This window comes from Penicillium taxi (assembly GCF_028828555.1).
Source record: "Penicillium taxi strain IBT 34144 chromosome Unknown utg000003l_segment0_segment0, whole genome shotgun sequence".
In the NCBI taxonomy this organism is placed as follows: Eukaryota; Fungi; Ascomycota; class Eurotiomycetes; order Eurotiales; family Aspergillaceae; genus Penicillium; species Penicillium taxi.
In genome coordinates this window covers 3,419,632-3,446,543 of record NW_026643205.1, presented here as the reverse complement: position 1 = coordinate 3,446,543, position 26,912 = coordinate 3,419,632, and the positions used below count along the sequence as shown (strand labels likewise).

The 26,912-nt window shown below is 46.0% G+C and overlaps 10 protein-coding genes across 10 annotated transcripts; 4 read left to right on the top strand and 6 right to left on the bottom strand.

The window, feature by feature from the left end:
• Positions 1 to 270: 270 nt before the first annotated feature.
• Positions 271 to 1,353, top strand: N7495_004720 (uncharacterized protein; the record flags this gene model as incomplete). The annotated part of the gene is made up of 1 exon (XM_057207371.1): positions 271 to 1,353. The coding sequence occupies one exon, from the start codon at positions 271 to 273 to the stop codon at positions 1,351 to 1,353; it is 1,083 nt and encodes a 360-aa protein (XP_057065051.1).
• A 336-nt stretch (positions 1,354 to 1,689) lies between these two features.
• Positions 1,690 to 3,662, bottom strand: osm1 (putative fumarate reductase Osm1; the record flags this gene model as incomplete). Its single annotated transcript, XM_057207370.1, has 3 exons — positions 1,690 to 1,787; positions 1,839 to 3,569; positions 3,626 to 3,662. The coding sequence occupies 3 exons, from the start codon at positions 3,660 to 3,662 to the stop codon at positions 1,690 to 1,692; spliced, it is 1,866 nt and encodes a 621-aa protein (XP_057065050.1).
• A 3,094-nt stretch (positions 3,663 to 6,756) lies between these two features.
• Positions 6,757 to 7,550, top strand: N7495_004718 (uncharacterized protein; the record flags this gene model as incomplete). Its single annotated transcript, XM_057207369.1, has 3 exons — positions 6,757 to 6,763; positions 6,851 to 7,061; positions 7,118 to 7,550. 3 exons carry the CDS (start codon positions 6,757 to 6,759, stop codon positions 7,548 to 7,550), a joined length of 651 nt encoding a protein of 216 aa, XP_057065049.1.
• A 236-nt stretch (positions 7,551 to 7,786) lies between these two features.
• Positions 7,787 to 9,374, top strand: N7495_004717 (MmgE/PrpD family-domain-containing protein; the record flags this gene model as incomplete). The annotated part of the gene is made up of 2 exons (XM_057207368.1): positions 7,787 to 8,120; positions 8,188 to 9,374. The coding sequence occupies 2 exons, from the start codon at positions 7,787 to 7,789 to the stop codon at positions 9,372 to 9,374; spliced, it is 1,521 nt and encodes a 506-aa protein (XP_057065048.1).
• Positions 9,375 to 9,525: 151 nt separating this feature from the next.
• On the bottom strand, positions 9,526 to 10,941 carry N7495_004716 (putative citrate synthase; the record flags this gene model as incomplete). The annotated part of the gene is made up of 5 exons (XM_057207367.1): positions 9,526 to 9,616; positions 9,664 to 10,154; positions 10,260 to 10,419; positions 10,470 to 10,667; positions 10,727 to 10,941. The coding sequence occupies 5 exons, from the start codon at positions 10,939 to 10,941 to the stop codon at positions 9,526 to 9,528; spliced, it is 1,155 nt and encodes a 384-aa protein (XP_057065047.1).
• Positions 10,942 to 11,678: 737 nt separating this feature from the next.
• N7495_004715 (uncharacterized protein) lies at positions 11,679 to 13,062 on the bottom strand (the record flags this gene model as incomplete). The annotated part of the gene is made up of 4 exons (XM_057207366.1): positions 11,679 to 12,065; positions 12,124 to 12,594; positions 12,666 to 12,788; positions 12,844 to 13,062. The coding sequence occupies 4 exons, from the start codon at positions 13,060 to 13,062 to the stop codon at positions 11,679 to 11,681; spliced, it is 1,200 nt and encodes a 399-aa protein (XP_057065046.1).
• A 1,644-nt stretch (positions 13,063 to 14,706) lies between these two features.
• Positions 14,707 to 15,689, top strand: N7495_004714 (class I SAM-dependent methyltransferase; the record flags this gene model as incomplete). Its single annotated transcript, XM_057207365.1, has 2 exons — positions 14,707 to 14,853; positions 14,997 to 15,689. 2 exons carry the CDS (start codon positions 14,707 to 14,709, stop codon positions 15,687 to 15,689), a joined length of 840 nt encoding a protein of 279 aa, XP_057065045.1.
• Positions 15,690 to 15,936: 247 nt separating this feature from the next.
• N7495_004713 (YbhB/YbcL family Raf kinase inhibitor-like protein) lies at positions 15,937 to 16,751 on the bottom strand (the record flags this gene model as incomplete). Its single annotated transcript, XM_057207364.1, has 2 exons — positions 15,937 to 16,517; positions 16,571 to 16,751. 2 exons carry the CDS (start codon positions 16,749 to 16,751, stop codon positions 15,937 to 15,939), a joined length of 762 nt encoding a protein of 253 aa, XP_057065044.1.
• Positions 16,752 to 20,355: 3,604 nt separating this feature from the next.
• zrfA (high-affinity Zn(2+) transporter ZRT1) lies at positions 20,356 to 21,459 on the bottom strand (the record flags this gene model as incomplete). Its single annotated transcript, XM_057207363.1, has 1 exon — positions 20,356 to 21,459. One exon carries the CDS (start codon positions 21,457 to 21,459, stop codon positions 20,356 to 20,358), a length of 1,104 nt encoding a protein of 367 aa, XP_057065043.1.
• Positions 21,460 to 22,904: 1,445 nt separating this feature from the next.
• N7495_004711 (putative bZIP transcription factor) lies at positions 22,905 to 24,768 on the bottom strand (the record flags this gene model as incomplete). Its single annotated transcript, XM_057207362.1, has 2 exons — positions 22,905 to 23,988; positions 24,044 to 24,768. The coding sequence occupies 2 exons, from the start codon at positions 24,766 to 24,768 to the stop codon at positions 22,905 to 22,907; spliced, it is 1,809 nt and encodes a 602-aa protein (XP_057065042.1).
• Positions 24,769 to 26,912: the final 2,144 nt, after the last annotated feature.

Here is a 26,912-nt window from a genome sequence, read left to right as displayed (position 1 = left end):
CAATGCCTACGAAGTAACAAAGTAATGGTATATCTCTCCGATAGTGCCCCTTCCTATTTAACCCGGATCAAGGTCTACCCACATGCTTCTATCGGCAAATGGATTAGCCTAGGTAAGAACGAACATCATGAGATCTACAATCTACTTACCTACCCATATGAGAAACACAAGTTCGATCTCTCTTTTATATCTTCTCAACATCGATATCCATATCGATAGCCCTCGCTTCACCTTCCCTCACTGTATCTACACCGCAATAGGGACGAGAACATGCGGGGTACCCACGTATCACACACCGACACCAACAGGCCAGACGGTACCGACGAGCCCGGACCGGACGTATCATCCGAGGTTGCTAATGGCTCTTCCCAGTCGCTAGCTAGTTGCGTCCAACGATCTGCTGCCCATTTGGCGCGCAGTGCTTTTGAAGGCACGTCGGATGCGGCGCGGACGTTAGCAAATGCGACTAGTGAGAAGACTACCGGATCGGGATCGGGATCGGGATCGGGATCGGCTACGATATCGTCTGTGTCTGGGTCTGGGTTTGGAGATTTCCCAATACCGACCAGACAGGTGAATGCGAAAGCAGGAGGACTTGGGACATTCCGTAGCCCGGGCACGAGACTCATTTCCTCCGGAGGATTTACTCTCCCCTCACAAACAGAAGAGCAATTCCAGCTTGGAGACTTAAATCGAGATATGAACCTACAGCTCGTGGATAATAATACAGATATTCTCCAAAGCCAGACAGGAAACTGGAAAGGCAAGCAGCGCGCCCATGACCCTAAGCAGATATACAACACAGCATGGGAGCGCTCAACGACCTCCCCTCTTACGCAAAAAATCCCCGAACCCGCACAATCCACAGACGGTACCGTAGTCGTTTCACTCCTCTCTGACCCATCCTTCGACCCAATCGGCTTTGCAGAGCCAAGCCTTGACATAGAATTTGACCCAGCGGCCTCGCCACCACTTCTCTCGGCAGACGAGATGAGATGGCTTGAATCCTGGAGACGAGAAGTCAGTCCTGACCATGAGCATGGGCCGCGGAATGTAATCTCGTCGTTGAGCCTCGTGCCTGATATCGATACGTTTTTACAACAAAATAACCCGACCCTAGGTACTGATGAGGCGATTGCGCTTCGAGACGCTGTATTGGAGCGACTTTCTGGAGCTACGGACTGGGTTGGTGTCCAGGATCGATATCATGATGAGGTGTGGGGATATTTGCGGCCTGAGCTTGAAGCGGCGAAGGTGGAGATTGAGGAGAACATGAATAATGGTCTCGACGAGGATGGACCTGCTGTTAGGAGGCTGAAAATGATTTTGGGACATATGCGGTCACCCTCGTAGGCTATATCAATTATTTACATAGTCATACTTAGCTACCTAGATAGCTAGGGGACTACTTAGGTAGCATACTCGATTTGAAATCGGGAGTTGACTATGACTTACATATGTAGCCTTAAAGGGTATCTAGACAACGAGATGCATTTAAATCTACTAGGAGTATGTTACAATGCCAATTTTACAGAGTCTAGTAGACGAGGACAAAGAAAGACATAGCAAAAGAATCGTAATTTCATAAAAGCACATCAGGTAACCATACAAATTGAAACAAAAACTAATGAGATGATATAAGAAGGGTATGAAAAGGAAGAACATGGAAAGAGGTCAGACCTGGATCCATCACAGGTCCAAGCTGGGGGTTTGACCCTTGACACGGCCAATCACGATGTGACCAGCGTATTTGGGGATCACTTCGTCATCGTGGAGCATAGCGAATTCTGCACACAGTCAGTTATTTGATACTGGTATAAAGTAGGAAAGGAACATACCCTCTGTGGCGTCACGGCCCATGAAATTGAAGAGGGCGTTGGCACCGCCTGGGTGATCATCGAGCCAGTTAGTCACGTCAAGGACAATGCCCTTGACTACGATCCAGAGGTCTTCCTTCTTGTTGTGCTTGGCGACCTCATCCATGGTGTACTCTTTCTCGGGGATTTCAAACTTGGCCGGCTTGTCTTGTTCGGCTGGAGCAGCAGGTGCGGAGGTAGGAGCATCAGCAGTAGCAGCAATAGTAGGCAAACTGCCACTGGTAGCGGCACCGCCCCACTCAACGGAGATCTTGCCAGGGGTAGATGGATCGATGTGCAAGGAGATCTGGCCCAGACGCTGTTGGGCAGAGGAGCCGGTGGTGAGGAGCTTTTGGAAGAGATGCTGGCTGGCAGAGTCACCAGCAACACGGCCGTACACGACACAGCCCAGGAGAGAGGAACCACCCAGACGGTTGGCACCGTGGACACCACCGGCCAACTCACCGCAGGCATACAGGCCATCGAAAGGCTTCTCCTCACTGTTGAGCACTTGGGCGTGCTCGTTGATCTCAATACCGCCCATTGTGAAGTGAAGAACGGGCTCCATAAGAGCGACGTGGAATTCATCGTCAATAGTGAAGGGCAGGTTGTGGAAGAATTTCTTGTTCCAGGGGTCCTTCTTCTTGCCATCAGCAATGAGGTTGTACTCGTCAAAGGTCTTCTTCAGCGCAGCCTCGCCGCAGCCGATCTCCTTGGCCAGCTCCTTGCCAGTCACCTTCTTCATCAAGCCACGGCCGGAGTAGTGGCGGGTATGGAAGTCCAGCACCTTGGATGCCTTGCTGTTGAGCACCAAACGAATGGGCCACTTGCCCTTCTCCTTCTCCTTCCACATTTGACCGGAGACATAGTCGCGGTGACCAAGTTCATCTGAGAACCGTTGGCCATCCGAGTTCAGCAGCAGACCACCCTCACCACGGAGGGCCTCTGCCGCCAGGAACTTGAATTTGGCATTTGGGTCCTTAGGGTCCACGAGACCAGTCGGGTGAACCTGAACCTTGTCCATATCGATCCCATTCGCACCGATGGCCATCAACATCTTCTGGCCATCACCGGTGGCGTGGGTGCCGTTGGTACTGGATAGGTCAAAGGTATCGGGACGGTGCTTCTTGAGTAGAGAGGTTTCACTAAAGTCAGCGGCATAGCCACCAGTGGCCAGAATAACCACACCATCAGCAGTCTTTGTTTCGCCGCTGACGGTATATGTGACTCCAGTAACGATGTTGCCATTCTTGTTGATCGCAGTGACATTAGCCTTCTTCACAATCTGTACACGGCCAGGCTCAGCATCGGCCAGCCCCTCCAGACGCTGCATAAGCGCATATGTGATAGCCATACCGGGGAACTTGGCATCGTGGCCACGGTGGGTACGAGGGAAGGAGTGGCCGCCCAGGCGGGAGACGAGGGTGAGATCGAGGTTGAAGACATCCTGCAACCACTCGACAGCTGCGGCTGATTTGTAGGTAAGGACCTTGATCAGGTCTGGGCGAGCCTTGTCTCTAGCAGACTTGAGGGTATCTTCGTAAAAGGCCTTGACGCTGTCTTGAATACCGAGCTCGGTTTGAGTGCGGGTGAGGGCACCATTGATGCCAGATGTAGCCTTCGTGGAGTTACCACCGAAGAAGGCTTGCTTGTCCAAAACGAGGACATTACCACCGTTTAGGTAGATGGTGTGGGCGGCACTTAGACCAGACACTGGGAAGGATTGCTCATGTCAGCTAGGTAAGGAGGAAAATGCGGGGAAACCTTACATCCACCGCCGACCACAATGACTTGGGGTGCTGTCATTTTGGGATGATGTATAAGACAAGGAAAGAATAAGCTAGGGAGAATCCAGGCCAAAGATGAAGGGGAAGAAATGGCTGAAGAGGGTTCACAGTCTTTTAAAGAATCCTGGAATCCGGGGGAAGTTCTCTGAGGTAAAATGTTCTATCGGCCGAGGCACATCTGGGCGGTCAAGTATGAAGTAATGTTCACATGTTACCATACATGAAATTAATCATCACGATAATTCAATATATACCCAGCTGTTAACAAACGGCCATATTTCACATGCTCGTTCACCAATGCAGTGTCATACGGGACATTCTAGTATTCAATATTCAAGGTATTATTTGACTATTACATGGTCCAATCAAAACTGGGAACAAAACCTACTCCATCTTATTTTGGCAATCAAAATAAGAACGATCTCTTGATGATTCAAATCTGAGTAATATTTCCGGTATAGAACAACCTCGGATCAGATCAGGCCATACAACGGACCAAGAAGGCCCACTGAAAATGGACTAGTATGGTATCATAATACATATAATGTCCATGGACTATAGTATGAACAGATCTCACCTCTAAGCTGAATCGTGAATCGTGAATCTTGAACCTTGAATCTTGAATCTTCAATACCAAGCACTTGTGATATGTAACTGCAAAATGTTGATTGGTGGAAGAATCAAAGAATCCGGGGTTGGAAATTGCTCCACTTGGCCTGGATGATGTCATCAGCCTGCATCAGTTCATTTGCCGTCGGAATTGTATATATTATTAGTTTATGTGTTGAACCTCAGGCTCATTCTTTCCATGTAGTAATAAGCTCTCATAATATATCCCGAGTATAGTTTAGCAGCTTGAATATTGTTGCTGCAAACACCTTCTAACCTTGAAAGGTTGGTCATGTGACCATTGTTGCATAGGTAGCTTAAAACCTTGGAACGAACACACCTTCAATCCATTTGCATCGCCGTATTCCAAAGTGAGCTAATCCGTTCTAAGTTTAGGAAAATTGGCAGCTGTCATGTTTCATAACAGCCCTCCAGGACTAGTCATTGCTTGAAGTTGTGGCTCGGATGCGGCTCTGTATCCATAGCCTGAGGCTTAGCCAGTAGACTTCCAAGGTTGTGATTTATGCATGTTACTATGGAATACATCCATGGCTCGCCTAGATAGGTATACTTTCGGGCTTTTGTTTTGTAAAGTGGTATGAACGATTCCAAATCCATCATTTTCCAAGGTTTTTTTCTGTGTTCCTACTCAAGCTTTTCTAGTGTATGGGCATAGCATCATCACTTCCAAGATTCCATCGAATAGTCCCAGAAATATTACGACTTGATGGTAAATGACAGATAGTCCCACGAATTGAGTGCAGACCAACTCAGCATCGTCAATTGATAAATGTTTGAAAGAGGGGTTGAGCGGCTATGAGTTGATGTTAGATTATGCAAGAAAAAGGCTATCTCGGCAGGTGTGCAACGTGTTTTAGATTTCGGATCATGTGGTACTGTAGATGCAGGCAGCGACGAACCTATCTCTAGAAACACTTTAAGTCCAAGCTTTGGAATAGATGGGGTCAATTGGCTTTCACTGAGCTCATTCAGTCGAGGATGTCCTATTAATAGGATGAAGTGGCGAGGGTTGGGCTTCAGGAAGCATAGCGAGTATAATTCAATATCGAAGCCATCGGGAAACCCAGTAGGTAGTTGAGTGCTAAATCTTGATGGTTCTCTCATTTCAACAATAACCCAGGAGGTGAAATAAAGACGCACATAGACAATTAAACGTGTCACAAACATCTAATCATGAAATCTACTAACCACCGGCTAAACCGACCTCTAGATGGTCTAAGATAAAGACAATCTTGCAACATCGTCCCGATCATGCCATCACACCAAGTATGTGAGTTTGATTGATAAATAACCCCAGAATAGACTCGGACGACGGAAAGGCCGGAATCAATAAAATTCAAGACATTGGAAACCCAGTAAAGGCATTCACATGACAATCCTTCACTACGGAGTACGGAGCAATTAGTTCGGCGATTTATTTTAACTGGGAATTTCCGAGGTCCACAATGATAACCGCATCCCTGGGATTTGTAAATTGATCTGCAAGCTAACTAGCTTGATCCTTTCAATCCTGGCGAACTACGGTGAAGAATTATTAAGCAGCTTCGATTTATTGTTGATTAGGATATCAAGCCTCGGAACCGCGTTGACTATGTCCAAGTCTATGTATAATTTTCAACCATTGGAATACCGTTTCAAGCCAGTATTACTTGTTATCTGTGTTCTTTCTAATTTTTTTCTGTTTGATTTTGCCAAAAGAATCAATTTCAATAAAAATTGAACGTAGATTGTATTCCAGGCTTTTAGAATGACCTTCATAGATAAGCCCCTGGCCCCTGATTAGACCTCACACTTGGGGATGTATAGGGGGTCGTAAGGTTATTATGGAGAGAAAAAAAGAGCAAAATTTGATGGTGGGAATCGATCCCTGGACCTTAACCTGCAAAAACGAAAGAGAAATAGTTTGATGAAAAAATACAGGTTGTATTCGATCCGACTTTTTCTCAAAGCTGCATCCTGCAACTCGACGTAAACTACCCGACTTTTGAAATCATGAATAAATTCATAGAAAGAAGCTATTATGCTAGCTTTAGAAAAATTGAAGAAGGATATCTATTAAAGTAGAAAAAAACAACTCATACGTAGTACTATGAGATTCATAAGTGTGCACGCGGTGATGGTACGCTGAAGATCTTATGTTTCCCCGTCCTAGGGAACACCTGGTATCTTTTATGAATACAAGTTCTATCTAGGTGGCCAGGTGGTACATAATCTTCGCCTGTCGCTATTTAAGTATCATTTCACATAACTAAAATAGACTTTGTATTTTTAGGCTTACATTATGCGGTTAATCCTTAATTTCGATTTGCTCATAGAGACTAGTAGGTACCCACCGTAGAACTTTGAGATTCTTCAGAATTCCTCCTCTGAAGACTTTCAAGGTTAACGAAATCACTCTCTAGTAATAATGTCGCTTGATACAGCAAGACTGCCAGCTTTGTTCGAGAAAATTAAGGCAGATTTTCCACACAGCCTCAGTCCCCATGGATGGTACATAATAACAGTAAGAGCTAATTTGGTCAGGCAATAATACTCGCATTGCACTGACAACATGAAAGGCATCTGCTCTAATGACAGTATCCAACCCGGCAAATGTAAATTTCCTCTATGAATTCCTCGTCGCCCAGCCAGAATGGACCAGTCATGAAAACCGCAAAGTACTGAGTCGCCGGCTGCGAGAACAGATGCTCAAGCAATGGGTTGTGATTGGAATCCCTAGAGTAATTACAGCAGTGCGGGCTCTAGCAACGATTGAAGCTCCCGAAGATGCCGACTTCTCATTCACCAAGTACGTTCTAACCAGATTTATTCATCTGAAAGAGACCACCTAACAACCCCTCACAGAGAAGATGTAACCACGTCACCCGAGATAAGGACTCGGGGCAGAGACCTCTGTCATGCTATCTACGGTGAAGATCGATTTGAGGATATCATGGCTAGCTGGGGTAGCATGCGAGCGGACATTACATGGACAGCCGACAACATTATCTACGGAATGTTCCTTTCCGATGAGCGGGTTCTGAACTGTCAGGAAACGACGCTGATGTCGTATTCATGCATGGCTTGCATGGGACTCTTGGGTACATCTCGCCGCCATCTGGTTGGATTACTGAAGAATGGTGCAAGTGAAGAGGAGTGCAAAGCCGTCATTGAGTGTGTCAAACTACTAGCTGAATGGGCGAGGGTGGAGACATCGAACTTTCTCACATTGACTGATTTGGTGAATGAACCCAAAGGTAAGGAAATGCATGATCAGATCAAGGTTGGAAGGATCTGATGCAGTGGATATTCTCTTGGCTTGTCTGAAAGGTTGGTGGGGGCCGAATGAGTGATGGTTCTCTCTTTCCCTAATTTGGATACGTCCGTGATGCAGAATTTAGAATCCTGCAAACCGTCCCGACAATTTGATATGATTTTCCTTTAATTCAATCAGTAGTTCGTGCTTGGTGCAGCCTTGCTTTGTGCATTTAATCTCACCGCATCAACTCTCTTAGATCCATCAGTCCCTCCACAATGCCTCCTGAACAGGATTACGACGATCTCCTTGTCCAAATAGTGGAATATGTCAATAAAAAAGACATTTCAGGCGATAAGAATGCATTTTGTCTGGCCAAATGTTCCTTCCTTGACGCCTTGGGATGCGCATCCGAGAGTCTTGCAACTAATAAAGATGTACAACGTCTAATCGGTCCCTATGTACCGGGCACTATTGTCCCAAATGGATTTCGACTACCTGGAACATCTCTAATACTTGACCCAGTTAAAGGTGCCTTTGATTTTAGTGTACTGATCCGCTATCTCGACCACAACGACGGGTTCACTGGACTAGAATGGGGCCATCCATCAGGTAAAAAAAAAACCAAAAAAAGAGAAAGAAATCCAAAAATTGAACCCCTGAAACTGACTGTAAACAGATACTCTCGGGGCGATCTGCTCAGTAGCTGATTATGTCTCACAATCCCAGAAAAGGCCAATAACGATCGACAACATCCTCACAGCACTGATCAAGTCCTATGAAATCCAGGGCCGCCTACAACTGGCCAACAGCCTTAACCAGCGTGGACTCGACCATGTCTTCTTCGAGCAGCTAGCATGCTGTGCTGTTATCAGTGGACCTGAATTCTTCAACTTGACCCGAGATCAAGCACTGGCAGCGCTGTCATTTTGCATTCTTGATAATGCACCTCTGCGCGCTTACAGACATGCTCCAAATGCAATCCCGCGCAAAGGATGGGCGGCAGCTAGCGCCACTAGTCGAGCCGTTCAACTGGTACTACTAGCGGCAACTGATCAACCAGGTGCACCAAAGGTTCTTTCAACCCCGCGGTGGGGCTTCGAGGATGCGGTCATGGGGCCCAGCAGAGGCGCGGAAGGTGCAATTCCCGAAGGCCAGTCTAAGAAGCTTGAGATGGGAGGCCCACATCCGCCAAGTCTGGGGACATACGTCATCAAAAATGTATTCTACAAGCTGATGCCGTGTGAAGGGCATTCTCTCACGGCGGTCGAGGCGTGTGTGCGTATTCGGAAGGATCTGGTGGAGAAGAAGGTTGCGTGGGACGTGAACCAGGTTGCACGTGTGAATATCCGGACGCATAATGGTGCTGTTCTGATTATCAGTAAGCCGGCCAGCTTCCGTCTGACGAATCCGGCAGATCGTGATCATTGTTTGGAGTTTATGCTTGCGGTGGCTTTGTTGAAGGGGGAGCCACCAGAGTATGGCGATTACAGTGACAATTCATCTTGGTCGACGGACGAGAGAGTTGACTTTTTGAGAGAGAGGATGGTTGTGACGGAATATGACAAATTTTCTAGAGACTATCATAATCCTGAGATCAGGAGTATGGCCAGTGCTGTGAGCATTGAGTTTCTAGATGGGACAAGGACTGCAGAGCTTATCATTGAGCATCCAATTGGAAGCCCAAAACATCAAGGAACACCAAAAGCAGTCAAGGAAAAGTTAGCCAAAAACTTGAGACTCATTTACGACGAAAAAACGGTGAATAAAGTCATTAATATGGTGGAGAGTGATGAGCAAACCCTAGCTAGTGATCTATTTGATTTGCTCTGGAAAGGCAAAAGTGAGCATCTTGCTCGCTTTTAGTCGAAGAATTAGATAAAAACAATTCATATCTTGCTTTTTTGTTGAATGGGAGGTCCCGTATAGATTGACATCGGTCGCCACGGGGTAGGCTTAGTAGCTAAGGGCCGAGTCAATAGGCTTGAGACAAATTTTCTGATACTTCCAAGGTTGGTTACTCACCCATAAATTCCCTCCAGTGAGCCAAAAACCCTACTGTACGTGAGATGCAAATGAACGGGAAGACTAGGTCTTCCGGGATGCCACTAAACAGAAATTAGCCAGGCACATGAAGCAGGAAGGAGAAGCATACATTGACTCATATGCTAGCACGGTGTATAGGTCAGTATTCGCCTTGAGATGCCTTGAGGTGAAGAACGGATCCGATTCAACAATTCTTTCTAGCTCTAACGCAACCGGCATATACGGACTGATCGATACCCCTTTACTGGCACGGTCCTGCAGGAATTGCTTGAGAAGGGTGGCACGAGGGTCAATAGTTCTGTAGATGCGGTGTCCAAAGCCATAGAGCCTTCGCTCTTTGTTTTTGACCTGCTTGATCACAGCGGGGATACCTGCTATGCTACCAATCGTCTTTAGTTGGTGATATGTCACGATGTTACTTCCACCATGCATTGGACCGTAAATGGCTGCTAGTCCAGCCAAGAGACAAGATATCGGATCTGCTCGTGTTGATGCGGTATGAAGAAATGCAATCGTGGCATTGCATGCTCCATGCTCGGAGTGAAGTAGTACAAGATCATCAAGATGGCGAACTTGTGCTGGGTCAGGATATGATGAGCCCTTCGCAGTAAAATTCATCATGTAGAGCATATTTTCCATATAGCTTAGATCTAGAAGGGGTTGCCTTATAGTCAAGGAGTGTCTATGACAGTAACAGGCACATACGACAACAGCTAGGGCCGCGTGGGTTCGTATCACATGCTCATCAAATGATTTTGCATCACCGTAAACATCGTGATCGTCATGAACTGGGATGAAATGTGGCTGTAAGGCGTTGCAGGCACTAAGGCCGCCCATGATCATTGTCATCATTGGTGCATCTCGTCTAGTAAACAGTCAATAGCTGAAGAGTTAAAAGGGACTTGGATAATGTACGAAAAAGCGTGAATTACAGGCAAAGCATCCATGTAAATCAACATAGACTCTGCAAATGCTCGGTCTAGAGCTTTTCTTTGCCCCGCATTTGCCAGAGACCCAAAGGTAAGGAGATGCACATTCTCTGCAAATCCATACTTTCCAAAGAGGTCTTCAACGGCATGCTGTCGATACTGAAGCTGTCCAGTCTCCGCATCTCTTCTACAAATCAGCATTGCTGTAATGGCATCAAGGCAGGGATAGTGGATCAAGCATACAAGTTTGACACGGCGGACTTGATACTTGCAGTATTGCGTGACCCTTCGTCCAGAACAATAAGGCCTTTACCCCTAGCGTCTTTGATGCCTGCAAGTGCAGTGGCGTCCACATATCCACCTGGATGTACAGTGATTGTGAAACTGGTGTTCTCTCTCAGGGTGTTCTCTCTCAGGTCCGTCACATGCAACGCTGACATCGACTTTGACGGAGCCATTCCTGCAAACATTCAAAAGATGAAAACTATAAACAGACAATGATCATGATCTGTCTTTATGATGGCTCAATTAATCAATATAAACTAAGTCTTGCGAAGGTGCATGTGATAGGTTAAGCGCTTGATGTTTCAGGGATCCGACTATATGGAGATCCTCAAGCCTTTCATGCCATTCCTTTACTGGGTATTTCCCCGCCACTTTTCCCGATCCGTCCCTTATCCACTGAAGCTAAGAGAAAAATGGGGACTGATTAACTTGTGCAAGAAAATATTTTTATTCGATTGGGTTGCTCTGTTCATGCACCCGACCCGCCCTCCGGCCCCCAAATCGTGGTCACTTTGTCGATTGTGATATGGCTATCTGGGAGATAGTACTCCACGAACTATCGGATACTATTCTCCATATTCAGGCCGAACACGAGTCAATAGCGATCAGAGTTATTAAACAGCACTCCACTTCCTTAAAGATCATCATTCGATTAAATGGCGGTCGAGGATGGGACGCAGAGTGTGGGGCAAATTGACTGCTCTGTGTAGATCAAGCTGAATATTTGGTTGTATGGAGTACATCGAATGGGACATCAATTACATACTTCATATCCAACAGAAGTATTGGCTACTCAGTGGAGAAGATTCGAACAAAGAGTTTATCCATTACATAGTCATATCATGTCACTTCAAAGCATAACGCAGTCATAAATCAAATATTATACAGCTTTTAAAAGGTGCAAATCAAATCAACCTGATGTATACAGATCGACCGTTTTCTTGACTATTATTCCATCCGGACCTTGGCGGTACTCGGCTTCAAAGTTGTTCCTTGTCGACCACTTATGATGTTTTTGTGCAGGGACCAAGTCCTGGATCTCAATGCTGACATCGTCAGCATCCGACTTTGAACCCGACATCCTTCTGAATTGGGAATTCTTTCTGTCATGCGAGGATATCCCGTATCCCTTGGATCCGTAGGTTTTGCGCTTTGACTGTTCCGTTCCGGCTGAGGAGAGTATGCCCATCCTCTTCATGAGACCTGAGTATAGTGGTGCAGAGGCTGGTAGGCAGGCGCAGACGATACCTACACCACACTCGACAATAGTGAAAGTGACGGTATCGATGTTGTGCCACTGTTAAAATATTAGAAAATGAAAGATCTATAATTTATAAAAAAAAAAGTGTACTGACCGTGACATCTGCTGTGTTGCTGACATGGAAAATAGTCACAATTCTGGCAAGACCACAACCAACAGTGAAGCAACCCAGCAGGAAGATGGCTGAGACAGCAATCTTTCGCGGCTTATCAACACGAAGCTTCAAGATGATAGGGACTGGCAAAAGCAGAATCACCAGATCAGAGGCTGTACTAAGGAACTGTGGTGTAGCCAAATGTACCAGCTGCGGAAGGCATGTCCCAGCTGGTGCTTCCTCACCATAGTATGCTACAAATCGATTCCAGTAGTGTTCGACTGGCCAGCATTGGAAGATAAAGACGAATGTAGCCCCGATTCCGAGGCCGACGGCATAAACCCCATTTGCCCACAAGGCGATCTTGAACCAGCGTTGGTGTACGAGAAATAAGCTGCGGTATAGGAAGAGAATCGATAATTTGATGAACATAACCCCAGGAGCCCAGAGGACTGAGACAATCCAGTAGTTCTGTATCTTAGTTAGTCGACAACACTTCACACGGTATATAAATCCTAAACCCTGTCTGACTGGTAACATACAATGTAGATATAGAGAAGTTGGTGTGGTGCGTTCGTATCCTCTGCCATAACACGAACTTGGTGAAGTCCAGCACCGCCCTTCAAAGCAATGATAGAGGCGCAAAATTGTCCCCATAGTACAATCTAGGGTAGAGTAAGTCTTGTGTAAGGAGATATCAGTATCATATCAGATGCATACCAGAGAGATCACAATAAAGAAGTCTTCTAATGCGAACACCTTCTTGTAAGTATGTTGAGCATAAAGTCTCATCAAAACAGCCAGAGTCGCCACACTGGTGCAGATCGCAATAGCTGCATATTGTTGAGGTCGTTCATCTGCATCCCATTCAGCTAGTTGTGCTGCGTAAGTCGCTGTTCCCGGTTTCGGATCGTAATTGGTGTTGTTGACTGGAGCCATGTTGTCCAGTGGTAAAGGCTACACTGAAAATTATCTCGGTGTTGACAGGGACGAGATTACATTATATCTAATTTCACTCTTAGAGCTAATTAGAACGTGCATAATTAATAGCAATTGAACGGCACAGGATTTGGCCCCACCTCTATACAATTAGTGCTCGGGTATTGCTCACTCACAGTTAGATCTCAGAAAAAGTGGGTGGTCTGACCAGGCTGTATATGGCAAAAGATGGTCTGTTGTAAATGCCGAAAACACAATTGATCCTTTGCTAAGTTTGAATTGGAAAGGAAAGATGGGGGGGCCAAATGCGATGCAACTCCTATCGCAGCCCCTTCGTTGCATCATATTAGGGCTAAAAATGATGAGGATGCAACTCGGGCGGACTAGCGTATTAGACTAGGAATTTTGATGAGCGCTTTGTTCATTTAATGGTACCATGCATGGTTCATGGCATGCCAAATATTCTGACAGTTTAGTCAGACTGAAGCCTTAATTCATGAAAGCTTATTGAAGGCTGAAGGAGTATGAATGTCTGTCTATCCATTCTTGCCTGACAATATCCCAGTCGGGTATTAGCAGCACTGTTCACCACGTGAAAGTATCTGCAAAAGTCTGAAGAAATGGACCCATTATAGCCTTGAAGGATCCACTAGAGGTATTTACGGATCAGAGTTGCAAGCACTAGCTAATAAGAAGTACTGCGAGTATATTCTTTATAAACTACTGCAAGTGAGTCCCGAATGTTGATCTAGCCCCAACGCCCCATATGGCAAAAATATCGCTTTTTAGTGACTCGGACCGATATCCAGGCTTTGCCCTCTCCAAAAGCCTTTAATTAGATGAGATGCTTCTGCAATGATCGAGGCAACTAGTGCATTGCCCAAGTTGACATGCGTGAAGAATGCTCAAGGGGCTCATCAGCGGTACGCCTCAAGGGGGTTATGGAGATGAGGCCTCCGAAGTGATTGCCACCCACGCCTAGAAACACAAGGTACCTTTGTACTGTGTACATAATAGTATCCCGTTTCAATATATTCTACCCATGTATTTACAACGCAGTGGAGATTGGTGGCGGCGCTTCGGGTCCGTTAAACGTGGAGCGCCGTTTTTTCGTGCTCAATATCAACTGGTCTAGGTAGCCATTTTTATTTAGCCACAGTCCATCTTTCTCAAGGGCTGATTTTTTCTCCATATTGCTGCTTGGTGATTCGTTCCCAAGTGGTGTCACTTTAGTTGTTGATGAGTACTGTAAGACACTCCCGCTCTTCCGTACCTTGCCCGACCGTGGAAATTGATGTAATTAAAACAGGATAGAAAGAAAATTCTTGATGAAAACAGCTATATACATGACATATCAAATTCGTTCCGAATTAAACCGTAGAATCACAGAATTTGAGGTGACGGAAGAGAGCCGATCAGCCGGTATGGCTGCCACAGCCCTGGAAGAGCAAATATCAAATATGGCCCCCACGCATTGAAGGCGGGGTAACTGAGCGCTGCCAGCGGTCGCTATCTCCGATAATTATGATCGCATTTCTTGTTTTGCATATATAACAACTCTCTTCACTTAACGCAGCAGTCATCCGCTTATAAGCTGAAAATAAGTCTTCATTTTAAAGTTAAACTTTTAAAGTTATTCCCACGATGGCCGCTACCAATGATGGTAACACAGACCGCCATCAACAATGGTACGATCCAGATCTTAACGAAGTCAACCCGGAGATTAGAAATTTGCTGGAGAATTACTCCAAGGTTTCGCCATCGGAGGTAGTGAAACACGTTAACGATATTGTATGTCCTTTGTCCAATCGGCTCCCTTTATCGCATCCCCTAGAGGCTTTAGTTCAGATAGATCTATGGACGGTCTACACCGTAACTACATAACTCGGCCGTACCTGCCTACTCTGAAACTTCTGTTAACATGCATGATTCAGCGTAAACGTGGTTTTGCCTCAAATCCCTATCCTTGCATAGGGCACTACCGCTTCTTGAACCTCACGCTGCTCACGCATCCCCTTTATCAGTCCATTCTCTCGCGACTGAACTCAGATCCTTCGGCACTGTATCTCGATATCGGCTGCTGCTTCGGCCAGGATCTGCGCCAGCTTGTTCTCGATGGCATCTCTTCAGCTCAACTGGTCGGTGTCGACATTGAAGGCCCCCTGATGGAACTGGGATACGACTTATTCCTTGACCGGGAGACTCTTCAAAGCAAGTTTGCCGTCGTAGACGTCTTCAAAGGCGAATCTCAGGGTGAACCGTGGACGGGGTTGGTCGCCAAGGGAGTAGACGTGGTGCACTGCTCTGCATTCTTCCACTTGTTTCCGCTTCCCGTGCAGATTGAAGCTGCCAGGCATGTTTCAAAGCTGGTGAGAAAGGGCGGTATCATCGTTGGCCGACAGAGTGGTAGCATTGTGCCGATGGAGGTCCCTGCCATCAAGGCTGGAAGCACAAGCTTCAGGCATGATGTGAGCTCACTAGCCGAGTTGTGGGACAAGGTCGGCGAGGAAACGGGCACCAAATGGAAGGTCGATGGCACGCTCGACACCGTGGGAATGGATAAGAAGAATCCGGTGGAAAATGAGTATTCCAGAAGATTGCTGTTTACTATCACCCGTGTGGAGTAAGGTAGTAGTAGGCAATTCACATTTCATTATATAGACACAAGACGAGGATAGTAACATCGAAATAGACACTGAGCTCCTGTCAGAATTCACATACCTCTTTTCATTAGCCACCCGAGTATATACAAAGAGAGGTATAGAATTCTAACCGTCTGATTGACTCCAATATCACTTTTAAATATTAACAAGTTGGTCAAAGGCTTTCTTTTTTATTCAAGCTACCTCCCGATTCCGGTGGTCTGACGCATTCTTAGATCAGAGCGAATAGGCAGAGGATCAAGCCGAGCAAAGTCTTCGTGGGATAGGAGACCGCGGCACCTGCGCCATCCAAAGTGAAGGTTGCTGCCGAAGCAGAGCTAGTAGAAGTCGCCGTGGTGAGAGTAGTAGCTGCGGTGGTAGTGCTGCTCTCGCTTGACAGATCGAGTCTGAAATAAATAGCCGCGATGGGCTGACCCAGGCCAGTGTCACTCACGAAGTCAACTACAGGGAAGTTGACCCTCGTATAAACATTTGACAAGTTGAGAGGCAGATAGGAATCGTACTTGCTCGGGATGTTGAAGTTGTCAGGCTGGGAAAAGAGAAGAAGGGTGTAGTTGTGGTTCGATTGACCAGCCTTATGTTCAGGGCCTGTATACGGCGCAATGCTAGTGGCACCGTAGTCAAGCGTAAGATCATTTCCACTGATATCACCCTTGGTGATGTTTCCTGCTATCGTGTGGAGAACTGTATTTGTTGGCACAGTCGAGTTGTAAGAAGGGTCAACCATGACAAAGATATAAGGTGCCGAGACATTGGTATCAGGGATGATCAATGTTGGCTTAGCCTGGGTTTCTAGATTTTATCAGAATGTCAATTCGTAAAATCAATTGAGAGGAATAACTAACTGGATATTGGAGCCTCCTGTCCAGACTTGGTAATGACATCTGTGCCATTATAAAAACTTGCAGTCAAAGTTTCGTTCGTGCTAAAGTATGCCGAAAGCTCAGAAGGAATCAAGTCGCCCAGCGCACAGGAGCTACATAGCACCAAGCTGGCTGCAAGATGTGTGAGACTGAATGAAACCATGGTCAAGTGATGATAGCGGTCTATAGTTCTATTCCGAAGCCTATAGAAGAAAAGAAGAAAGAAAGCACCACCAAAGGGAATAGCTTTTTAAAAAGGAATCAATTGGAACGTCAGAACAGATGCTAGCAAGAGTAAGAAAAAATAGCACGGATTTCTCGTACTTTTACCCCTGGAGTATGCAGTAGTCGGAGGGGCCAGGAGAGCTAGGAGTGCCCTGGTGGGTCGATCACAGCCCAGCCCATCAGTACTGGCAATCGGGCGGGAACATGGCTCGTTTTAGTGTGTCCGTAGCGAGAAAGAAAACAGCCGAGGGATTTCACCGCTTGATAATGCATGCTAGTTCAGGCAGATTTCTTTGTCACACCGCGCGAATATCCCTAAACAGAGTTAGAGTTGGGGCAATCTTGGGGGCCATCATAGAAATTAAATTATTTGATTGGTTAGCCTCCGCGCCAGCCTCTAGATTTAACAGATTTCCAAGACAAATATCGTGCCATGGATGATAAAGTAGTTCTAGAATGTTGGTGGAACCGAATGTATCCATGGAAAGCTTTCAGAGCGCACATTGCAAGCTCGTAGAACTAGATTTTCAAAGGCAAAGAGATGGAAAGTGAGAGATCTACAGAGCACATGGCATATCAAACAAGCGCTTTGAATGGCCCCATTACCCCGGATGACAAATAAAATACTTATATAGTTAATAATTGAAGAAGAACAATTCCCTTCTTCTCAATTATATATCATCCTGGCCCATCTGTTAAGAGCTCTAGAGTTATCATACTCAAATAGGCTTCAGGTGAGCCGTGACGCCATTCGCTACCAGTATGACTAGGACTATATTCTAGCCTGATTCTGGTTCAATACGCCATAGCATAAATGGCATGTGGTACTTCTGACTGTGGCAGCTATCCGCTTCTAGGGCATATCCATGAATCCTTCCAAAGTTTGAACCCTCCATCAACTGATATCAATTATCTACACCCAATGGAATGGTGAGTACAAGAGAGCCGGGTATCGGATGTCTCGGAAAATTAATTTCTTGAGCATAGCTTGAGAATGGCATGAGTATGGCTTGAGATTACTGGGATAGTGTAACCGGTAAGAGTGTTCTAGATACAAGAATGGAAAACCATCGATATGAGAGGAGCGCTATATGTCTGGAAGCATGGACTAAGCATCGGAAGGTAAGTTGCCGATACTACACAATAGATTTGATTTTTCGTCTGCTTTTATCAGCAAGATTCTACTATAGTATACGGAAGTTCGGTGGAGAGTCCTCGCAACTTATCTAGGTAGACTGATTACAAGCTGCCATAGCCGTCCACAGGAGAGCTTTCGTACTACTATGGTCATTCTATGGAAGGCGGCCAACTACACTTGGGCAAAGCTAAAAGGTAGAACCTTCTCATATAATGAGGCAATCTCTTAAGTTCACTAGATCATGGAAGATTTTATACTACAGCCGATTTTCTGTCGCAATAATTATAACATATACTCAATAAAGGTGATGGCTGCCTCATCTCAGATAAAATGAATACCACATTTGAAACAAGTTTCTTATTAAGAACAATAGATAAAATGCCGTTGAAGGTCTCATGGAGACAGGGATAACTAACAACGGATGCCTGGGGCACCACTCTAGGAGAATTTCTATGTCCACGCCGAACTTCGCAGTAGGGCTGATTTCAACCAAATACTATGTTTGTATATTTTAATTTGCTTCCCTGACTCTCAATGAAGATCTCAGTAAAATAGGTCTAGAATTGACCACAGAAACCGCTATCTATGCGCTTGATTAGTTGATGCTATGGGTTTAGTTTAAATTCTCATTTTCAAAGACTCCGCCCCTCTTTTGCGCTACTTGAAGATATATTTGATGCGACTTGTCGTCTGGTCTGGCTCCAATTTTCAGATTGAACGCGCTCATTGAAAAGATAGCAAGACCAATTGCTTCTCTACTATAACTTCCGAATGAGATATTACTCATGGTAGCCACGAGTTGAACACAAGTAACGTCGCCCCACTTCTACCCACCTATCATTCCTTAGCCACTCTCCTTGATCATCATCTCTACCGAAGAGCACAGGCATCTGTTTATACTGATGGGGGTTCTGCTCTAGCGTGGGCTGTGTAGCGAGGTTGGATAGAGACCATCCGCAAGTTTTGGAAAACAATAATGATAACCAAAAATTATCTAAATTCAAGGATAAAGCTCTCTTCGGCAGCAAAGGACTTGGCACCTAAAGACTCAAGTACTTCCACTTCTTCAATTATCTATCTACTCCTAGGCAACGGTGCTAATACAATAGCCCGAGATCTTTATTATGCGGCACGAAGTGGGAGACTGTTGTAAGACAACGGCACCGGTGTCATGGCTGAAGATGACTTAAGTTATAGACCTCTTCATCATGTGGCAAAAATCAAAAGTGAAGAAGTGGCAAGGTTGCTGTTAGACAGCAGCACTGAAGTGATGGCCCAAAATAGCGAAGACTTTACATCTCTTTATTATGCAGCAGGAGATGGGAGCGAAGAGGTCACGAGAACAATACTAGAGTACGGGCTATAGAATTTATGAGACTTCTATTAGATCGTGGCGCTGATGAGATTGCTTATGATGAGAATGGTCATACCTCCTTTTAGCATGCAGTAGTGGAAGGGAATGTAGAAGTTTTAAGACGTCTCATAGGCAATGGTACGGATATAACGGGAAGGAAACTCCTTTAACTTGCAACCTCAAGATCAAGGGCGAAAAATGAAGACGTTATGAGGCTTCTTAGACATTGACGCTGATATGAAGGCTCCATATCATATAGGCTATACCACACTTCATTATACTACATGCTCAGGGAGGGTAGAAGCTGTAAAGCTTTTATTGGAGAGGGGCACCGATGTGGTGACCCAGGAACACATAGAATCTACACCCCTACATCGAGCAGCAAGAAGCATGGGGGGGCGGGGGGTGAAAAAGTTGCTGAGATTGCTATTATAAAACGGCACCGACGTGATGACTCGAGATAACATTGGCTTAACACCCCTTCATACATCAGCAATCTAGGATAAAGAAGTTGTAGAAGTACTGTTATACAACGGCGCTGACGTTATAGCTCAAGATCAGAAGGACTCAACACCCTTCATCATGCGGCACGCAGCGGGACGTGGGAGAACAAAGGTTACAGTGCTTCTGTTCGAACTGCTTTCGGATAAAAGCGCTCAGTTAATGGCCTAGATAAGGCAGGCTATACACCTCACTATGTCATGTAGTTTTGAGACTACTGTTAGATAATGGCGCTGATGCGATGGCTCGAGGTAAGAAGGGCTCTATACCTCTTTCTTATGCATCGTACGACCGCGACAAACCGATGTCGAGGATGACGTTACTAATTGACAATGGTGCTATGATTTGATAGAAGCCAGTTGCGGGGAGGATTGAGAAGGCAGAAGACGAAGAGAGGTTCTTGAAAACTCCTTCAATAAAAGCTAATTTTGGAACGTCTGTATAGGTATTTTTTATTTCAAGGCTGTACGCACTACGAAATCGCTTTAAATCAAGACCATTTAATTAATATTATCTATCAATCTCGTATCCAGTCTATAACTACAGTCTCTAAGCCCACTTCCCCAGCAAAGCCATGATACCCGCTCCAAGAAGCAACGACATAATCATAAAAGCCAATCGCTTATCATCCTTAGTCCGGTGCGGATCAAACAAAAAGTCTCTAGCAAGTAGCTCGACAAGACCAGTATAAATCAGAATCCCAGCAGAGATAGCATCCAGCACACCCGAAACAACATTAGCCGTATAAGAGTCCGAGTTGTACGTAGTACGCACACCAAGGCCAATAGCAATAGAAACAGGCGTGGTCAATCCATAAGCCGCACAAAGGAACCAAGGTAGCAAACTACCCTCTCTGAATGGGATAGAAGACATGCGCGCACCAATACCCAGACCCTCGAAGGACTGGTGGAAGACGAGAACGGGGTAGAGAGAGTCAAATTCCTCGCCTGTAACGCCTAGGTTCAACCCGATGATAACTGAGTGAAAAATGACGCCAAATTCAAGGATTAGGAATGCTGCTATCTGCTGTTGAAAGGAGCGTTCAATTTCCGTCTCTGACCATATTTCAGAGGCCTCTTCCATTTCTTTCATCGTCTTGTCTGATCTGTTTCGCGATGCAACACGATGCGCCGGGGCATGGTCATGGTCATGGTGGACGTGAACGTCAGCATCAGCTTCAACCCCCGACGCAGAAGCCATTATAGGCTCAGGATCATCACGACAAAGCCCATACTTCTTCTCAACCCAGCGCTCGGCACCGAAATCCATCAAGAAGATAATCATAAGAGAAGTCAACACAATAGCAGGACACCAAGCATAATCCGCCCAGTGACCCGTCATGCCAACACAGCTACCACTACCTATCTCGCTGTACGCCGGGTCGAGTAGGTGAATGAATGCCGTAGCGACAATGACGCCTGCGCCGAAGTATTTCGCAAAGAGGTAGACATAGAGCGGGATGCGGAGGCGTGGAGCACGTTTCGCGACAACTGGGAAGAACGTTGCTATTGAGGAGATAATGCCTATGACAAATATTGCTGAGATTCGCGCGCCAAGTTTGCCGTTATAGTCATTTTCTGAGGTGTTGAGGTAACAGATTACATCTGTTGCGTCGATTGTTGTTAGGTCGACATTGTGCGGGTCAAAAGTCATTTTGAGGTGATTGAAGTTGAGACGTAAGGGTTGTAAGGCTTAAATTCCCAAGGTTCCCCTTTTTCCTCTTTAACTAGGTACGAATGATTGGACTTGACGGCCCCTTGTTGCCATTTTATAATGTAGAATTCTTGTCAAAATTTACGGCCACGTTCGAGGACCTTGGTAGTTGAACACTAAGAACTGAGAACCTTGGTACCCTAGCTCAAGCCACCACTCTCATAGAGCAGGCTATTGAGCGGATTTTAAGCCGAGATAAGTGAGCATAGCTAAAGCATCGCAAGTTTGACTAATATCTAACGGCGCAAACAACTCCCGCAGCGGGAGATGCCCTAAACCCCCAAGGTCTAGATATCTGAAGGCTAAGCCTCAAGACAAGGCCTACCTTGCCAGCCCAGAAATATCTCAGCTCGCACAGATCGCATCGGCGGGTCCATCCGTCGCGTCCTGGCTTCCAAGGTTGTCAACAAGGCTGCCCAGTCCAAGATAGGTGGTGGGTGTAAGCGCATTCCCCAAGGTCCTTCGGTTAAACCCCCACATAGGCCTACCTTGACATTAGCCGGTCTGTTTTCTTGCTTACACGAGTTCCAAATGGGTGGGTATCGGAGGTGGGGGTGAGTTATATTATCAAGGAGGAAAGTATCTAGAAAGGAGTGTACTCCGATGTAGTAATGCACAGTGATGAGGCTATACTCCGATATTATGCAAGATGATGAAAGATGAAATATCTGAAACAGATATCAATATACCCACCCTAGCTATACAAGATTTAACACGGGGAAATCAAGGCAGATACCTCCAGGGCTACATAGGTAGAGGTACATAGGTCGAGGTACATAAGATGGAATGGGGATCTTGTCATCATGTATCCAATCATCCAACATGATCGTATCATTCATAATATTCATCAGGGCGTCGCCGCCAATATCCACATAGGTTTAGTTTCGACCACTTGGAAAGACAGAAAAGAGAAATAGAACCAGAACCCAGAACCCAGAAACCATCCCTAAAACAAATACCCGCTAGAAAAAGCAAAAGCAAAATGTCTCCCAAGTGGATCGTAGATCATATCGCATCGTAGTTCAAAATGCCAAATTCCCATCATATACACGACCGTCTCACTTCCCTATGTCCCCTTCACCCTCCCATCCGTATGATATGGTAGAAAACATGATTTCCCTCCCACGCTAAAAAAAAAATAATAAAAAAAGAGAAAAAAAAATAACATAAAACATAAAACATAAAGCATACTCGCTCCGAAATCAGTCGCTAACAGGCACCGCTATAAACATTTGTAAACAAACAGGACCAGCATCAATACAAAGGGATAAATGATGTGGTCCATGCGATTTTATTCGCCCAAAGGATGAAACAGGATGCAAGGGATACCCCAGGGAGAGGAATTTCAACAAGCGGAGGTAAGCCTAAGCTGATAGTCATCCAATTTAGGCATGCTGGAAGCCCACCATCTCCTGCTTGACGGGATTGGCACCAAATTCCTGGACCATGCGCTGGAAGTCCCGGATGACTTTTTCGGGAACTCGCTCCCACATAAGCGATCTGCTGTGGACGCCCGAAGAGTCCTCGTGCATCCGATTTTGGCTACTACGCATGGCTGCCAGGGCCTGTTGCAAGTTTGACGGTTGCTGCGGCTTGAACCCGGCGCCGCCGTCCTCGAACGTGGTCAATGAATTATACTGGTCCGGGTTCATAGCGAAGACCTGTGCACGCTCCTGCTCCTCAGTGGGCATGACCAATGTGTCATGAAGTTGGTCCAAAGCTGAGGACTCCGTCGGCGCAGGGCCCATCTGAGCCATGTCCATGCCGGACATGGCAGTGGGACCTGGACCTGTTGCAGAGGCCGATATCATGGCATGAGTAGAGTGGGCCATCCCCGGTGGTGAGGACGCTAGCACTGCTTTCAGCACGTTGGAAGACTCGGCACGGTATTCCTCTGACATTTGTGGGAGGTAATGGCCAGCCAAGGAGGTGTTGTTTGACGCAATGAAGGCACCAAAGAGTAGACACATATAGAAGGCATTCCAGCTGAATGGGTACTCCGAATTTGGCTTACCTTGGGGGAGCGGTTGTGCGTGTTGAGCAGGAGCCGAGGGAACCTGGTTGGGCATTGGAAGGCCACCCGTCATGGAGAATTCCTCCCATGGATGACCCTCCATGGACATGTGATCGAAGCCAGAGAACTCACCATGGTTCTCAGGCATGCTTGGCTTGGCCCCACGCTCAAGTTTTTCCACTGCCTCCCTCAGAATGGTATTTTTCTTGCGCAGCTCGGCTGTCTCTAGCGTGTGCACACGAATCATTTCGTCCTTTTCCATGTGCAAACCTTCCAGATATTGGGTGATCTGCTGCTGCTGAGACATCCACTCGGCCTTCTCATGCAAAAGCTCAGTCTCTCTTTTCCGCAGACTCGACACCATTTCCTCCAACTGTGTGATAGCATGGGTAAAATGCTTCTTTTCCTCTTCCAATTTTTCGGTATGAAGCTTTTTGCGCTGACGAGAGTCCAACCTGGAAGGAAAAGACGGGTTAGCAATGAAAATATAAAAAGATATAATCCACTCACGCTGCTTGACGGTTACGGAGGAGCCGCTTTTGCTGCTTCAACTCCTTGATCTCATCGTCATTGTTGGACTGGCTGATCAAATGATCAATGTTACTCAAGGTCCGCTCAGCAGGGATATCAAAACGGGCGTTCTTCTTTCGAATACCGTCACGACGCATAGTCAGCGGTGACCCATTACGATAAGCGGACGCCTTAGCCTGTGCAGTGACATCGGCGAGATCCATGGGAGCCGGCACCCAGCCTTGACTTGACTGCGGGGACATGGCAACACCACCTGCTGGCGCGAAACTACGATAAACCGCACCCATCGGGATGGCTCCTACGGGACCAACGGCCCCGCCCGCAAATTGCGCCGAGTTGCCCTCGGGTTCTTGGTACTGATCATAAGCGGTCGGCGTACATGAGCCGGAGGCGGTGCGGGAAAGAGACCAGTGCGGATGGGCGAAGGTCTGGGGGCCGTCCATGGGCATATAAGTAGCAGTTGAATCCAGAATCGACTGACCGAGATGCGAGGCTGGACGAGACTGATCGGAACTGTGGGAATAGTTGGACCAGACGGAATTTCGATGCGAAAAGGTGTCTGTATCATATGATCGGGGATCGGAGAGAGGGGAGTGTGTGTCGAGGATTTTTTCATCCAGCACACTCATTTCTTCCTCTTCGGCAGGATTCACGTCCAATCTTGATGGTTGTTGGTAGAAATCGTACTGAGAATACCGTGCCATAACGAAGAGGCGGTGTGTGATGGGAAAGTAAGTGGGGCGGTGGAGGAAATATATTTGATTTCAAACAAGAGATCAAAAGATGGGAAGATGGGGGAAACAACTTCAAATAAAAATGGATAAAAACTTCAAGATCTGAGATGAATTGAGCTGAGAGGAGAAGGAGGGGGAGGATTGAGGGGGAGAACCTATGTTGTGACTGGGGGAAGCAGGCTTATTGTAGCAGGCACATCCTCGTGCTGGTACTGTATGTATTGAATACATGTCAAGATCATGATTATTCTTAGTTGAATTTAAGTATATAATACCGTTCCATGCGGTCAGAGAATCCAGTGTGGCTCCCCTAGTCTAAGAATAATCCCTTCATTGGCTGCTCTGTTACCTCTTGGGCAGACCTGCATCGGGTTTTTTTGGTATTTTAGATTTATATTTTTGTTATTTTTTTTATTTACGTTTCCAAGTTTCAGATCTAAAGAGCCTAGTCTCAAGGAGTTAGTAGTAACGTGAATACTTTGGTGAGATTGATTCGTACGAAGTATTCCGTATTATTCGTATAGTTCGGAGTGCGGAGTACTTTGTTCTTTCGGTCTATACCGTAGGTTATTCCAAAGTTATTTCAAGTTTCAAGTTATATACTCCGTACTTTACTATTATTATTATTTATTGATTTACTACATCTACTTAACCTCTTATACTTCTATTACCGTTTGGTTGAGGTCCGGCCCGCGGGTCCACCTCGTCCATTCTTTCCTTCTATCGGGGAAGCAGGGCGGATGCAAATGCACGGATGTTCTGCACAGATCACTACCCCCTCTTCTGATTTTTCTTTTTGATAAGAGAAGGAATAAGATAGAGATAGAAATAGAAATAGAAATAGAAATAGTTTAATAGAGCTAAATTAGTAGTATCTTCGATGATCGACCGCGGTGGTCCTAGTGGAGAATCGATGATGCCATACCGGGATATGGTTCATACTTCCAAGGAGCCTCGGAGGCTCTGAAATTACCGAAATTAGTCTAGTTTCAGGTAATCTATCTCTAATGCATAACTTACACTGTTACCTGCACAATGCACAATGATTTCAGATAACGAAGTACGATAACTAGGTAGACCAGCATCACCAGATTACGGAGCACAAATTAGGTATCAACTCCTAGGGCTGCATGGGCCCATTGCCTGGACCTTGGGATGAAAGGTTCCTGGTCTCCCGAAGTCCCCGTTCAATCAAGTTCTAAGTTCCTGTCAAATCTGGCTCTGGGCTTTTACCCTGAGCCCGAGAGCCTGCCTTGACCTCTTGTGTCAGCCTGGGGTCTGTGTGTACGTATAGGCTAAGTTCGAAGTTCGGAATCCTGATAGGCTATTCTGGTCGATCCCGTGGGAAAATACTCTGGCGGTGAAAGCCCATGTCTATCCAATTGCGATCCAGGAGGCTTCGGTGATCTTTCTAGCCTATTTTCTTAGTGACTTGACTAGGAGCTACGACATGTGAAACAACTCTCTTCCACATTCCTTGCTATAGTTTTCATTTTTTTGTTGATATCATAATTGCCTGTATTTGCATAGTGATAGCATCATACATGCATATCTAACTTTTACCCTAAGCCTCGCGTCCGGAGTAGCTTCCCCAACAATTCCTACGTAATGTAGCCAACTAATTAACTAGCATTAGTGAGTGAGCTAATGAAGCTTCCATGAACTACATGCTGCATGACAGGTCTCACTTATCCACTTCGGGCCAATCCTACAACCCCAACCAGTGCAAAAAGTTGCTCTTTCTCCGAATCGTGGCCCGACGACCCTGAAAACAAAACACCAAAAGCCTCACTTTCTTTTGTTTTGGCTTCAGGTTTTTCTTCCGAGATTCGCTGCCCAATCTTCCTAACCGTGAGAGTTTTTTCTCAAATTGCCTCTATCTCCAGTCTCAACTCAAATGAGTCGGAATTATAGATATCGTGGCTATGAAAGCCGTTGGCAATCTTGGAACCGTTGGAAGGATTGGTATTATTCCCAATCGAGCGTATCAATTCCATATCCACTCTACTAACTTTTGGTCTTCCTTCTGTATCTCTGAATGGGGTATGCTGTTGTGTCGTCCACAGCTGAAATGATTTGATTATTTCTCGTATGCCTACTCCGTACTTGTTTCA